At 53.4% G+C, this 12,575-nt stretch overlaps 1 protein-coding gene across 1 annotated transcript; it reads left to right on the top strand.

Annotated features, from left to right (window-relative positions):
- Positions 1 to 2,314: 2,314 nt before the first annotated feature.
- On the top strand, positions 2,315 to 10,617 carry LOC132243174 (cytochrome P450 2G1-like). Its single transcript, XM_059719016.1, has 9 exons — positions 2,315 to 2,494; positions 5,361 to 5,523; positions 6,791 to 6,940; positions 7,694 to 7,854; positions 8,213 to 8,389; positions 8,652 to 8,793; positions 9,106 to 9,293; positions 9,681 to 9,822; positions 10,400 to 10,617. The coding sequence occupies exons 1-9, from the start codon at positions 2,315 to 2,317 to the stop codon at positions 10,603 to 10,605; spliced, it is 1,509 nt and encodes a 502-aa protein (XP_059574999.1). The 3' UTR covers positions 10,606 to 10,617.
- The last annotated feature ends 1,958 nt before the right edge of the window (positions 10,618 to 12,575 follow it).

The following is a 12,575-nucleotide window of genomic DNA, read 5'->3' as shown; positions in this document are numbered from 1 at the left end:
GACTAAGGAGAGGAAAGAATCAATACAGAGCCAGGAACTGCTGCTGCTCCAAGACAGAGACACTCAGTTGCACAAGCACCCATGTCACGAGTTTTGTCCGTCAGCAGCCAGGGGTGCAGGGCCCCAGACCCCCCCGCACCGATCTCCTTGACAGCTGGCAGGCTTCGTGGCCTCAGCAGGGGCTGGCAGGCCTGCAGCTTTCACCCTGCTGCGCCTTAACACACACACTGTCACCTATGTCATGAGTTTGGCTTGTCAGCAGTTTGAGGTGCAGTTTCCCAGAAACCCCAGCACCTATCTCCTTGAAACTTGGCAAGTGTCATGCTCTCAGAAGAGGTTACCATCCCTGCAAGCTTCATCCAAAAGACAACAAAGTTATAGATATTCCATTGATTCCCCATTATACTCTATGGCCGAATCTCCGAATTGGCTCCCAATCTTCTAAAGCGATTCAGCCAAATCCAAGTGGAAAAACGATTTGGATCTCCGAATCGAATCTCTGGCATCCAAATGGAATAGTTCCCTATTCGCACAGGCCTAAAGCACACATGAAAGAGGAGGGGTGTGCAGAACGTCCCAGGGCGGATTAGAGAGACAGGGGGATTTCTTCACACAAGCATTTCCAGGTTGTCCTCTGCCCAGCAACCAGGGGGAATGACCACATTAATCCCTCCTCAGCCTAACCTCTGCAAGGAGCCTGTTGAGGGACTTGATCTTGATTCCCCAAGCTGAAGCAAAGAGCCTCTCTACTGGGGACATCACTCTAGGGTGAGACACCACCTGAATCTACAGCAGCGGGGCTAGTCTGGAACACCTTCCCAGAAGACCAGTGTAGGAACACCAGACTACACACAAATGAGGTGCTTTTGCTCTGGGATAAGTGCACCCACACCTGTGGAGTTCTCCAGGTTGCTATCCTTGAACAGCTCCGTGCATTAACAAGCCCAGACCAAGTCCAGGATTAGGCTCCGCATTTAATTCAGGGCAACAACCAAGGGGCCTTGTTACATGGTAATTTTGGGCAGCTCCTGCAGCTCTTGACCCGACGGACTATGTGCACATTAACACCTTAAGATGGTTTTAAGCACTCATTATGTGGCTTAAAGTTACACCACTGCAGGGCAGGATTAGCTCTGATCTGCGCTACCCAATTCCTGTTCCATTAAGGTGTGGCCACTCCCCAAAGATGGGCCATCCAAATTGAAGTCCTCCCATATCCCAAGATACACTGCTGCCTGTAGAGCAGGGATAGAAGTCTGTCCTAGCTCACCAGCCATATAGTGGCAACTCAAGCTACAGCTCCTAGTCCTGCCCCTGCCCACCAGGCCTCTAGTAGCAAGTCACAGCTGTGCAGGTGGGGGACAGTCAGAGAAGGGTTTCTAGACTAAGGGTCTAGTTGCATGGTAATTTTAGGTGGCTTCTGGAGCTCTTAACCCCTTGATGAGCTGCACGTTAATGCCTCTTAAGCAGCATAAAGCACTTGTATTTCTACTTCGTTACACTACTCTAGGGCAGGATTATCTCTAATCCACCTAATGTTGCTCCTGGCCACTCCAGGCAGCTATTCCCGCCCAAGTTGAAGTCCTCCGGCCTCCCAGGATAAGTGACTTCTCAGGCAAGCGGGGAAGCCAGGGCGCTGGCAGCATTGCCAAGCACAGTGCTTCAACCCCTAGGCACATCAGGCAGAGTGAGCACTGCAGCCCCGGAGTGCCTGGCAGATGTGGTGCCCCCCCCCACCACCACAGGGACTGACTCTGATCCCACAGACCGGCTCTGCTTGCTCTGCCTAGTGGAAGCAGAGCGGGTCCTGCCCTGGCTCACCAAGACTTGAGTGGCAAGTCACAGCTGTGCAGGTGAGGGGCAGTCAAGGCAGATTTTTCACCTTAAGGTGTGAGTGCTCCACTAGGCCCATCAACACTAAGCTGATAAAGGTGCAACAAGGCCCGGGGAACTGTGGGGCTAGCAGTGGGGTCCTGCCACAAAGTGTGCCCATCCTCAGGAAGGCTTGCTCTTGAGCAGCAGCGCCCAGTCTCACATGAGTCAGACCTTTGCACAGATCAACCAAAAGCAGGTCCATGGATAACGATCACCAAGCACCTTTGATGTGAGATCTGACGCAACCGCCAGTGACATTTCAGGTGTTAGAAATGACTGCACCTTGTGTTCGTGCTAGCATAACAACTTCTGGCTTCCTAATTCTAGGTTGCTGCCTACTTGATAGAGTATATATGTGCACACACAGGACATCAGAGGATAAAAACCTAATCAGGTCAGCTCCCTGCCGGCGCTGCTGTTTCCCAGTGGTTTTGGCGCAATGGTGCTTGGAGAAGCCGTGACTCTCCTCCTGGCGGTCTGTCTCTCAGGCCTGGCTATCCACTGGGAGTGGAAATGGTGGCATCAAAGGAGGAAACTTCCCCCTGGGCCAACACCTCTGCAATACCCGATCTATTTCCTGCATCCGTGGAAGACAGGGCTGCTCAAGCCACTGATGAAGGTGAGTCATGTTCTTCCCATAGGTCTAGGTCCTAGTGTTAGCATTACCGGGAAATCTTCCAGTCCCTACCCCAGGGTCTCATCCATGTCTCACTAATCCCTCACAGTCCCCTGGGAAGCTGGGTGAGGAATTTGGTCCCTAGTTCACAGAGGAGAAAATGTAGGTGTAGAGTGGAGAACAGTCATGTGTGAGGCTCCGCAGACTCAGCCGTACACCTGGGAAGAGCATTAGGGTCGAGGCTCCTAGCCCCTACTACCCAGCCACTGCCTCTTCCACAGCTGGAGTTAGAAACCATAAGCTCCTATGTGCTTCCCCTTGCTTCAGCCTCTACATCCCTCTTCCCTACTCAGCCAGCAAGAGAAACCAGGAGTCCCGACTCCCGGCTCTGCAATCCCACCTTTACTCTAACCTCCAGCCATGGCAGACAGGACTTGTGCGTGCACGCGTTCCGCCTACAGGTCCAGGGCTCCAAACTCGAGAAGTTGAAAGAGACTCCAAATTACTCTCCTCAGCCCCCTCGGTGGTAGCTATGACCCCCACACCACGATTACAGCTGGGAGGGGTCCCCTTTCGCGAAACATCCCAATGCAGGCAGCTCCACAGCTGTGGAAATGAGATACTCAGTTAGGCAGGGGCTTAAGGGCTCTCCTGAATCGGGGCTGGTAGCCACAAGTCCAACAGCTATTACTGGTATGGCCAGCATTCCCAGAGTCGGCTGCAACATGGGGGCTGAGGAGGAAATCTTTTTACCCCCCAAAACATTTTAGAATCATAGAAAATTCAGGTTGAAGGGCCCTCAGGAGGTCGCATCTCGTCCAACCCCCTGCTCCAAGCAGGACCAGCCCCAACTCCATCATCCCAGCCACGGCTTTGTCTACCCAGGTCTTAAAAAACTCCAAGGATGGAGATGCCATAAACTCTCTGGGGAGCCTGTTCCAGTGCTTTACTACCTTCCTTGCAAGTTTTCCTAACATCCATCCTCAACTTCCCTTGCCAAAATTGGCTGAAATGCAGCATTTCATGGGAAGCCTGTCTGCTCTGGCTAGAGTCCCAGGGTCCCATTCTTTACCCCCAGCCACCCCACTGCCCACAACAAGGTCTATGGCTTCTAATGTTGCTCAGTGCTGGCTCTAACCCACAGACCCTACTCCCGCGAGTGGAAATCCATGAGACTATTCACATACCTCCAAGATTGCTCCCAGGATTATTTGTGCATGTCACGCTTGGCAGCTATGGGTTAGAACAAGATATAAACCCTGGCAGCAGGAACCAGTCTTCTTAGTGGACTAGAGTCAGGCTGCCTATAACTTGCCCTCTGTCTGCCCTGGGGCTCATTTGTCCTTGGCAAGCATATCCAGAGCCCTGGAGAAAATCCACGTAAGCCCAAGCTATAGCCAAGGGCATACGGCATTCCTCTGGGCAGCGAGAGATGCATGTTTGAGTCCCTCGAGGCTCAGGGAAGCCCAGAACCCAGGTCTTCCTCTTCCTGGGTGAGTGCCCAGACCACAAGAATTTCAGGCATCACAAGCTCTGCTCCACTGCTCTCTGCAAAGACCATGAGCTGTCAGGGGGTTTTGGGGGGACCTCCCCACCGCGTGCCCCACAGCTGGAGAAGGAGCCCTGTTGAGAGGTTGACATGCCCTCTAGGGAGCTCCCTGCCCAGCACCCAAGAGCACAGATTGCTCTTTGGAAACACCCAGCTCCCCTGACTCGCTTCAGAGGGCCCTCGCTGCTAACCCTAGCAATCTGGGCCACCCTTGGGAGACGGGGGCAGAGGAAGGGGGTGCTGAATGGTTGGGTGCCGCTAGACTTGCAGAACTGCTTGGATGTGGCAGACAAGAAAGGGATCAGATTGAAACAGCCCAACTGCACGGCCCACAACCTTTACGACAGGTACCTGGGTGCGCCCACTCCAAATTACAGAACATTCATCCTCCTAAACATCCACTTTCCATCCAAGATGTGGCAGACGACTGAGAGGGGCTATCCGTTGTAATGACAGATCCAATGGGAAAAAAAACCATGCAGATGCAGTAAGTTAGAGTCACAGCCAAGTTAGGCTGGGAGAGAGCTCCAGAGGACATCTAGTCCTGAGCCCTATCCAAACCAGTGCAGATAGCCATAATATAAGCTGTACATAAGACTACTCAACCCTGAGGTGTGCTTCTTTGGCCTGCATGTGGTACCCAAAGAGCACTTATGCCCAGTGCTGACTCCCACACAAGGAGGGCTCACCCATCGCGGGGCACGTCAGCCTCTCACATTTGTGACCCCACCAGCCATCCCACCCGAGACAGCACAGCCATTACAAGGCCTGACAGCAAAGCAGTTCATTTTCTCCTCTGTGAACTAGGGTCTGCTCACTGGCACCCATCACAGAACCAGGCCTTGATCCCTGGCCCCACCTGTCTCTTGGCCAGGGCAGCAGTAACAAGACCCAAGCGGTAAGCAAGAATAAGGGGGTTTCAATCTGTAGCTAAAGGCTGGCAGCTTTGAGCAGATAACTGCTGCTTCCCTGCCGGTCCTTAAATGGCCGAAAGGAGAACGCTAGCTCACCGGTCTACAGGACCATGAGTGAGAGTCAAGAGTGGTGAGCCCCGTCCTGCACACTGGTCATCCCACTTTTCTTGCAACAGTAGAACTGAAAACACCACATTCAAGGCAGGTGTTGGCAAACACGTTTGCTGTAAGGTAACTCAGGCCAGCTGTCGTCACTCATACGTAGCAACACCCCACCAAAGTCAGCACTTTGCTATAAACTCACCTCGCTCAGGCCGTTGCTACGCATCCCTCGTTTGCCTGGGTGGAGGGAGGCTCCTGCTCCCTGCAGCATCTCACCCTGCTTTCCCCTTCACACCCAACGCAGATCAAAGAGAAGTACGGCCCCGTGTTCACGGTGTATATGGGCTTCCGGCGGGTCGTGGTTCTCTGCGGCTACGACGTGGTGAAGGAAGCCCTGGTGGACCATGCAGAGGAGTTCAGCGACAGAGCTAAAATGGCCATAGTGGACAGACTCTTCACTGGTTATGGTGAGTGAGAGCAAGGATGAGGCTTTGACGATAGTCTCAGCTCAGAGCAAACCTAGGGGCCACAACGCTGTTACTCAGAAGACGATCCCAGACTGGCACCCGGCCTAGCAACCTCAGGGAATACCCCCTCCCCAGCACAGAGCCAACGGTGCAGTTCAAATACCTGGGCCCTCAGGAATCCCTAAACTATTTATAGTTTCATAGTTTCTAGGGTCGGAAGGGACCTTAACAGATCATCAAGTCCGACCCCCTGCCATGGGCAGGAAAGAGCACTGGGGTCAAACGACCCCAGCAAGGTGTTCATCTAGCCTCCTCTTAAAGACTTGCCACGTAACTAATGCAGAAGCCCCAACATATGCATCTCATGTCAGAGGAAAGGTCATTTAACTCACTTACCCTCATTCAAGCCACCGTGGCCAAGAACCCGTGTTGCTGCAGACCAGCTCCTTAGTGGTGGCAGCAAAGAGGTACATGAAAAGCGTTTAAGTGTCCAGTCTCAGTCTTGCCAGAACAAGCCATGGACCCGCACCGCAGACTCCTGTGTCGGGACCACAAGTCCTGGCTGAGCTGGAGCAGAGCTCGCAGAAAGCGCATGGTTTCTAGAGCCCGCCTGAAGCAGAACCCAACCCTATACAGCTCCTCACTCTTTTTCCCAAGATTGATCACTGTGCCTTGATGTTTCCCCACCAAGGTCTAACTTGAACTGGTCGCCATTCAGCTTCCAGTTTGCAGCAAGGGACCTTGCTCTGCCTTTTTAAGGCTGGTCTTTCCCCATGTTCACCCTGTACTGATGCAAACGAGTTGCATCAACAGAGCTGGAGGGTCTCTGACCCCTCCAGTCTTTCACCAGCAAAGACACTAAACCAGTGCAAACGTGCCGAGTGTCTGGGGCTTCTGACACCGTCATTAAGTATCCTGGTAGAACTAGAATGAACTCCCAAGGTGCCAAGAGATGCAACATCTGAAACGGTCCAAATGCACTGCCGTTTCAGGTCCAAGCACCCATACAGCCCCCGTGACGTGCCCTGCAGCTGGAGGACTCCAAAAGCATTGTGGCATCCTCTCCAGCCAGGGAGTCCGAAAGGGGTGTGTGGAGATCAACAACTTTGTCCTGACCTTAGCGAGCAGACCATCGGTGAAGGGCTCTGCTCCATTGCTCGCTACACCCACAGTTCTGTACAGTCTCTCATGGCTCCGGACATCGACACCGGCTTCCTACTGCATTCTCTAGGCTTTACCCATCTTTATTTGTTCTTTGTCCACCTAGGTGTTTTTACGGCTAACGGGGAACGGTGGAAGAAGCTCCGTCGATTTTCCTCTGAAATCCTGAGGAATTTTGGGGTGGGGGGTAGCAGCATTGAGGAGCGGATCCAGGAGGAAGCCCAGTACCTGGTGGAGGAGATGAGGAAAACCAAAGGTCGGTGTCAATTGTATTAGCGCATGAGCTGTTTTGCAGACTGCTCTGCAGCTGCCGCGAACTCAAGTGGTTCTGGTCCGTTCCTAGAGAACGGGCGTTGGTAACACAAATCACCCAGGCACCAGTTTTCAAAGGGGCTCCACTCCCATCTCGGGGTCTCGGGAAAGAGTTGGCACAAGTCCTCAGAGCCCAGCAGCTCCCATTACACCAGCAGGGCAAGAGAGAGGAAAGGCGAGTTCTCCGCCAGCCCGAGGAAGGCACCATTTAAGTAACAGATTCTTCTGAAAATCCAGAGCAGGCAGCCAACACTGCAGAGCCCGAATCCTCACTGAGCATCATGCTCACTTCCCGCGTAGGGTAACTATTTTCCAGGAGCACACGTCATCGCTGCGCTCCCCCAGTGCTCCCAGCAGCGCGGGCAGACACGTTCAGCCCAGCTCGCTAGTGCAGGTACACCAGGCAGTACCGCCAAGGGCAGGACAGGGCTATGCACTAGCTTGTGGTGTGCACACAACCCTGGAGTCTAGGGGGTGTTTCACACCCCACGTCCAAGCCGACTGATGACGGTGAGCCGGACCCACGCCACCTAATTAAAAGTGAGCCTGGTGACACCTGCAAGAGATGAGGGGCTGCAACCCAACCCCACTAAAGACCCTACCCCTCGATAACATGTAACCCCCGCAGTGTCAGGACACACCACAAGCAATGATGAGGAGGCTGGTCATCAACCCCAAACTCTCCCCTACCGACCAGGTTCTCCCTTCGACCCCACCCTCCCCATCTACTACGCCGTCTCCAACGTCATCTGTGCCATTGCCTTTGGGAACCGCTTCGAATACGAGGACAAAAAGTTTCTGAACTTGATGGGCATCATCAACAACTTGTTTCTGGAAATAAGCACCCACTGGAGCCTGGTAGGAGATGTTTCTGGGCCAGGAAGGGGGTGGGGGGCCTCTGCAACACGCTCCCGTCATTGCTCATGGGGTAAAGGGGTCCAGTCCGGTCTACACTGCAACAAGCCCAAACCTCCCACATCAGCTGGGCCTCAGACTCTCCAAGAGGAAGAGTGCCCATCATTCTCATTGGTTTTAATGCTCCTCTCTGCTGTCCTGGAGCCAGGAGAGCATCTGCTTGGACAGTCCCTTGCCTTCTCAACCCGTGCACACTCTGCCCGGTCCTGCTCCCCCTAAAATAAGTGAGAATGGGACCCAGCCCCGGCTGGAGCAGAACTCCCTGCCCCTCTGAACCGTCCCCCCTCTGATCTGCCCACAGCTCTACGAGATCTGTCCAAGGATCCTGCAATTCCTACCTGGGCCGCACAAGCGGATGCCGCGCATCTACAAGACACTACACGAGTTTATCCTGGAGAGGGTGAGGATGAACCAGCAGAGCCTGGACCCCAGCTGCCCTCGGGACTACATCGACTCCTTCCTCAGCAGGATGGAACAGGTAAGTGGGGGCGGTTGTCATTGCTACCGGGGGTTATACAGAGGGTCTGCAGGCTCTTCAGCCACAACGAGGTCGCGGATGGGGAACTGCGGAGCTAGAGCCACCTACATAACCAGGCCCAAAGCCTCTCCCTCCCCTCCAGAGCGTCACCCAGGGCTTGGTGGACAGAGGCCTTTCTCCGGGCACGACTCAAATCCCATTTCATTTACGATGCTGTGCTGCCGGTCTTTGCTACGGGCTCTTCTCATTCCCTTCATTCAAGGAAAAGCAAAACCCACTGAGTGAATTCAACACCGCAAACCTGGTGGATAGCGTGACGCAACTATTTGGTGCTGGGACAGAGACAACTTCCTCCACCTTGAGATACGGATTCCTGCTCTTGGTCAAATACCCGGAGGTGCAAGGTAACGTGGATGTGAAACAGGAGCTAACGGGCTTATTGGGGACATGCTCTTTATAGAAAGCGGGCCCATGTTTGATCAGCAGTTGCCCTCCCCTACCTCGGGGGTCTTCAAGAGGAGAGCGGACAAGCACCTGGCTGGGGTCGTCTGACCCAGTACTCTTTCCTGTCCGGAGCAGGGGGTTGGACTCGATGACCTATTGAGGTCCCTCCCAATGACCGAAGCTGAGCTTGTCCTTTAACAACTTACTTTGCTGGTGGCCTTTGCCCTGTGGGCTGCAAGCCAAGCTGACCCCTTCAAATCCTGCCTCCGCAGGCAAGGTGCAAGAGGAGATCGACCGCGTCGTCGGCCAGAACCGCAGCCCAGCCATGCACCACCGAGGCCAAATGCCGTACACCAATGCCGTGATCAATGAGGTCACGAGATTCGCCAACATCCTCCCCGTGGGAATTCCACACGCCCTGACCTGCGACGTCCACTTCCGCGGGTACTTCCTTCCCAAGGTGCTGCCTCCAGGGCCCACCAGCTCCGTGCCCGTCACTCCTTACCGTGTCCCACCGCAGAGCGTGTATTCTGGGGATTTGTTCGGCAGGGATAAGCAGGGGCTGGGAACTTCTTGGAGAGCCTGGTGGATCCCATCAGACTGAATGGGTGCAGGCACTCCATACAGTAACAAGCACCTGGGGGTCTCCCATGATGCTAGCAGTGAGGGACCTTTTCCCTCCACAAAAAAAAGGTTTCACTGATGCAAATCAGCAGGAAAATTGATGTCTGCTCAGCCAGAGGTGCTGGGAAATACTGGGTGGAGCTATTTCCCCATGCTTCATCTGCCGACAGACGCTCCAGTTGGGAAGGTCTAGCTCTGCTTTGTTCTCCTCGCTCTTCTCCAGGGTACGGATATTTGCGCTGCCTTAGGCACTGTTCTCCAAGACCCCAAATACTTCAAGGATCCAGAAAACTTCAGCCCCGGGCATTTCCTGGATGAAGAAGGCCGCTTCAAGAAGAACAATGCTTTCCTGCCATTTTCTGCAGGTACATGCGATGTACTCAAAGAATCACAGAAAATTCGGGTGGGAAGGGACCTCAGGGGGTCACATCTAGTGCAGCCCCCTGCTCCAAGCAGGACCAGCCCCAACTACAGCATCCCAGCCAAGGCTTAAGCCTCTTAGCTGGAAAGTTTGGATTAGCCTCTACAACCAGAGGGTTAATATCTCATCTCTCTCCTGCCATCTCTGCTGACCATATATTTAAAGCCCTGACGTCAGCTGGGATGTGGTGACAGCAGGAGTTTAGACCCAGGCCTCCTGGGCTCTATCCCCAACATTAAAATCAGCAAGAAATCAGACGCTGGAAGTCAGTTCCATGACTCGGTTTACCCCACTTCACCAAGACGCTGCTTGCCTGGGGACTATAAGGCTGTAGATGTCCATGTAGATCTGGAACAAAAAGGTATTTAGACCATGCTGGCAGATAGGACCAAAAATCAGCCCCCTCTCACACCAGCAGCCATAAAAGCTCTCAGATTTAAAGCTCAGGCAGCTCTTACTGGTAAACCCACAAATTCCATTTTGGGGTTTTTTTAACCCGTTGGCTCTGTTTCTCTCCGCAGGCAAGAGGGTGTGTCTGGGCAAGAGCCTGGCCCTCATGGAGCTCTTCCTGATCCTAACCACCGTCTTGCAGCGCTTCACCCTGAAATCGCTGAAACCCCCGCAGGAGATCGACCTCACCCCAAAAATGAATGGATTTGGGATCATCCCCCCCAGCTACGAGATCTGCGCCTGCCCACGTGAGGAAGAACTGCAGGACGCGGCCTAGGAGAGTCACAGCAGCGCACCGAGCAGGACAAGGACATCATGACCCCAACGTAGCAAGGAGACGCGTGTGACTGAGGAATACTTTCACACAGGACATTATCATTAGAAACTGATATTGCCCACCGCTGGCTGTCATACCCACGGTGGGGTTTTTTCTCGTGCTTCCTTTTCAGATCCCTCCATGGCAGAAATAGCAGCAAGTATGCAGCGGTGGAAGCTGCGCAGCCAGTGGGGATGAATATGCTTGCTCTTCCGGTTGAAGCACAGGGCTTCCAGCAGGACTCCTGGGCTCCACGTTCACAGCCCAGCGGTCAGCGCCCTGGACAGCGATTCGGGGCTCCTGGCCGTAGAACAGAATGGGGTTTGCCGACTGGAGCTGGGTACCGAGCCTTGCGGAGAAGAGATGCCTGCTCCTGTGCTAGGAACAATCCCTTGGGCTTTCACTTCTGCCGGGATGTGTCATTTTTCTGAAACCTTGCAGCAGCTGCTTGCAATAAAGCCTTCCCAAAACAGCCACGATTCGCTCTGTGTTTCATAGACCGGCTAGAGACAGGAGTCACCAAAACCTGTTCCAGAGTGAATCTTTGCAAACATTACAATTAGCCTGGCTGGCAAAGGGAAAGAAACAGGACGTGGCAGGTAGTATATTCCTAGATGGAGGGAGCAAAAGATCAAAGATCCTCCCTTCCAGAACTGTAATTGATACAAGGATGTCGTTCTCAACTAATTGGCATCTTCTAGGTCCACAGACAAACCAGTTCAGTCAAGTTCCCAAAGCCTCGGTGCAACCAAGAAATTTTAATAATCCCAATCAGAAAATATTTATTATAATAAGCCACATATAAATACATGCAAGGAGGACAGGAATTTGGGGGATTCAAGTAATGATAGCTGTCCTACCTCTTATAAAAAAGGTCCTGAATCATCATGGATGTGTAGTTTTGTCTCTCTAAAGACCAAACAGTCCTGAGTTTAGGGTAACAGAGCTGGGGGCTCCTTCTCATAGGCGAGACTCAAATCATTTACACTCAGGACTCAGCGCGCTGCTTCAGAGTGTGGATGAAGCCAGCAAAATTTGGAAACCTGCCTCTCACTAAGCAGACGGGCGCTTCAGGCTACACCAAGCTGGGCATCTCTCATGATGTGATGGTGTCTTAGAGCAAGGGAAACTTCAGTGCAGAGGCTCTGTGGGGAGAAGTGACCACAAGAAAACGGAACTAGGAAGTGGCTTTGCTTTGGCATAGTGAAGCCAGGGACCGAGCACGATGAGACGTACAGCAGCTGGGCAGGAGCTCTCGCCGCAGCACTCGCTGGGGTAGGGCTACAAGACAAAGCAGTGGATGCAGTTACAAACATAGTCATGTTTGGGCACAACCGTGCAAAGGAAGGTCTAAAACGCAGAATCATTTCCCTGCACTGGTAGATCATGGAAGTGTAAGATGCTAGCGTGGGGGAGGACAGCTGACCACCAGGACAGCTCCCTCAGCAATGACTGTCAGAGAGGCCTAAAACAATTGAAGGATTGGGCCAAAAGAAATCTCAGGAGGTTCAACAAGGACAAAGCAAAGTCCTGCACTTAGGAGGGAACAATCCCCTGCACCAGGACAGGCTGGGGGTGATGGGCTGGGCAGCAGCTCTGCAGAAAAGGACCTGGGGGTGACAGTGGGCAGTAACATGGATATGAGCCAGCCGTGTGCCCTTGTTGGCAAGAAGGCTAATGGCATCCTGGGCTGCATTGGTAGGAGCATCGCCAGCAGTCATGGGAAGTGATTCTTTCCCTGTATTTGGCACAGGGGAGGCCACATCTGGAGTCCTGTGTCCAGCTGTGGGGCCCCCCACTACAGAAAGGATGTGGACACATTGGAGAGAGTCCAGCAGAGGCCAACAAAACTGGCTGTGGGGCTGGGGGACAGGACTGGTGAGGAGAGGCTGAGGGAACTGGGCTGATTTAGTTTGGAGAAGAAAAGACCG

Source organism: Alligator mississippiensis, chromosome 15, assembly GCF_030867095.1.
Source record: "Alligator mississippiensis isolate rAllMis1 chromosome 15, rAllMis1, whole genome shotgun sequence".
Taxonomy (NCBI): Eukaryota; Metazoa; Chordata; order Crocodylia; family Alligatoridae; genus Alligator; species Alligator mississippiensis.
This window is presented reverse-complemented; position numbering and strand designations above follow the sequence as displayed.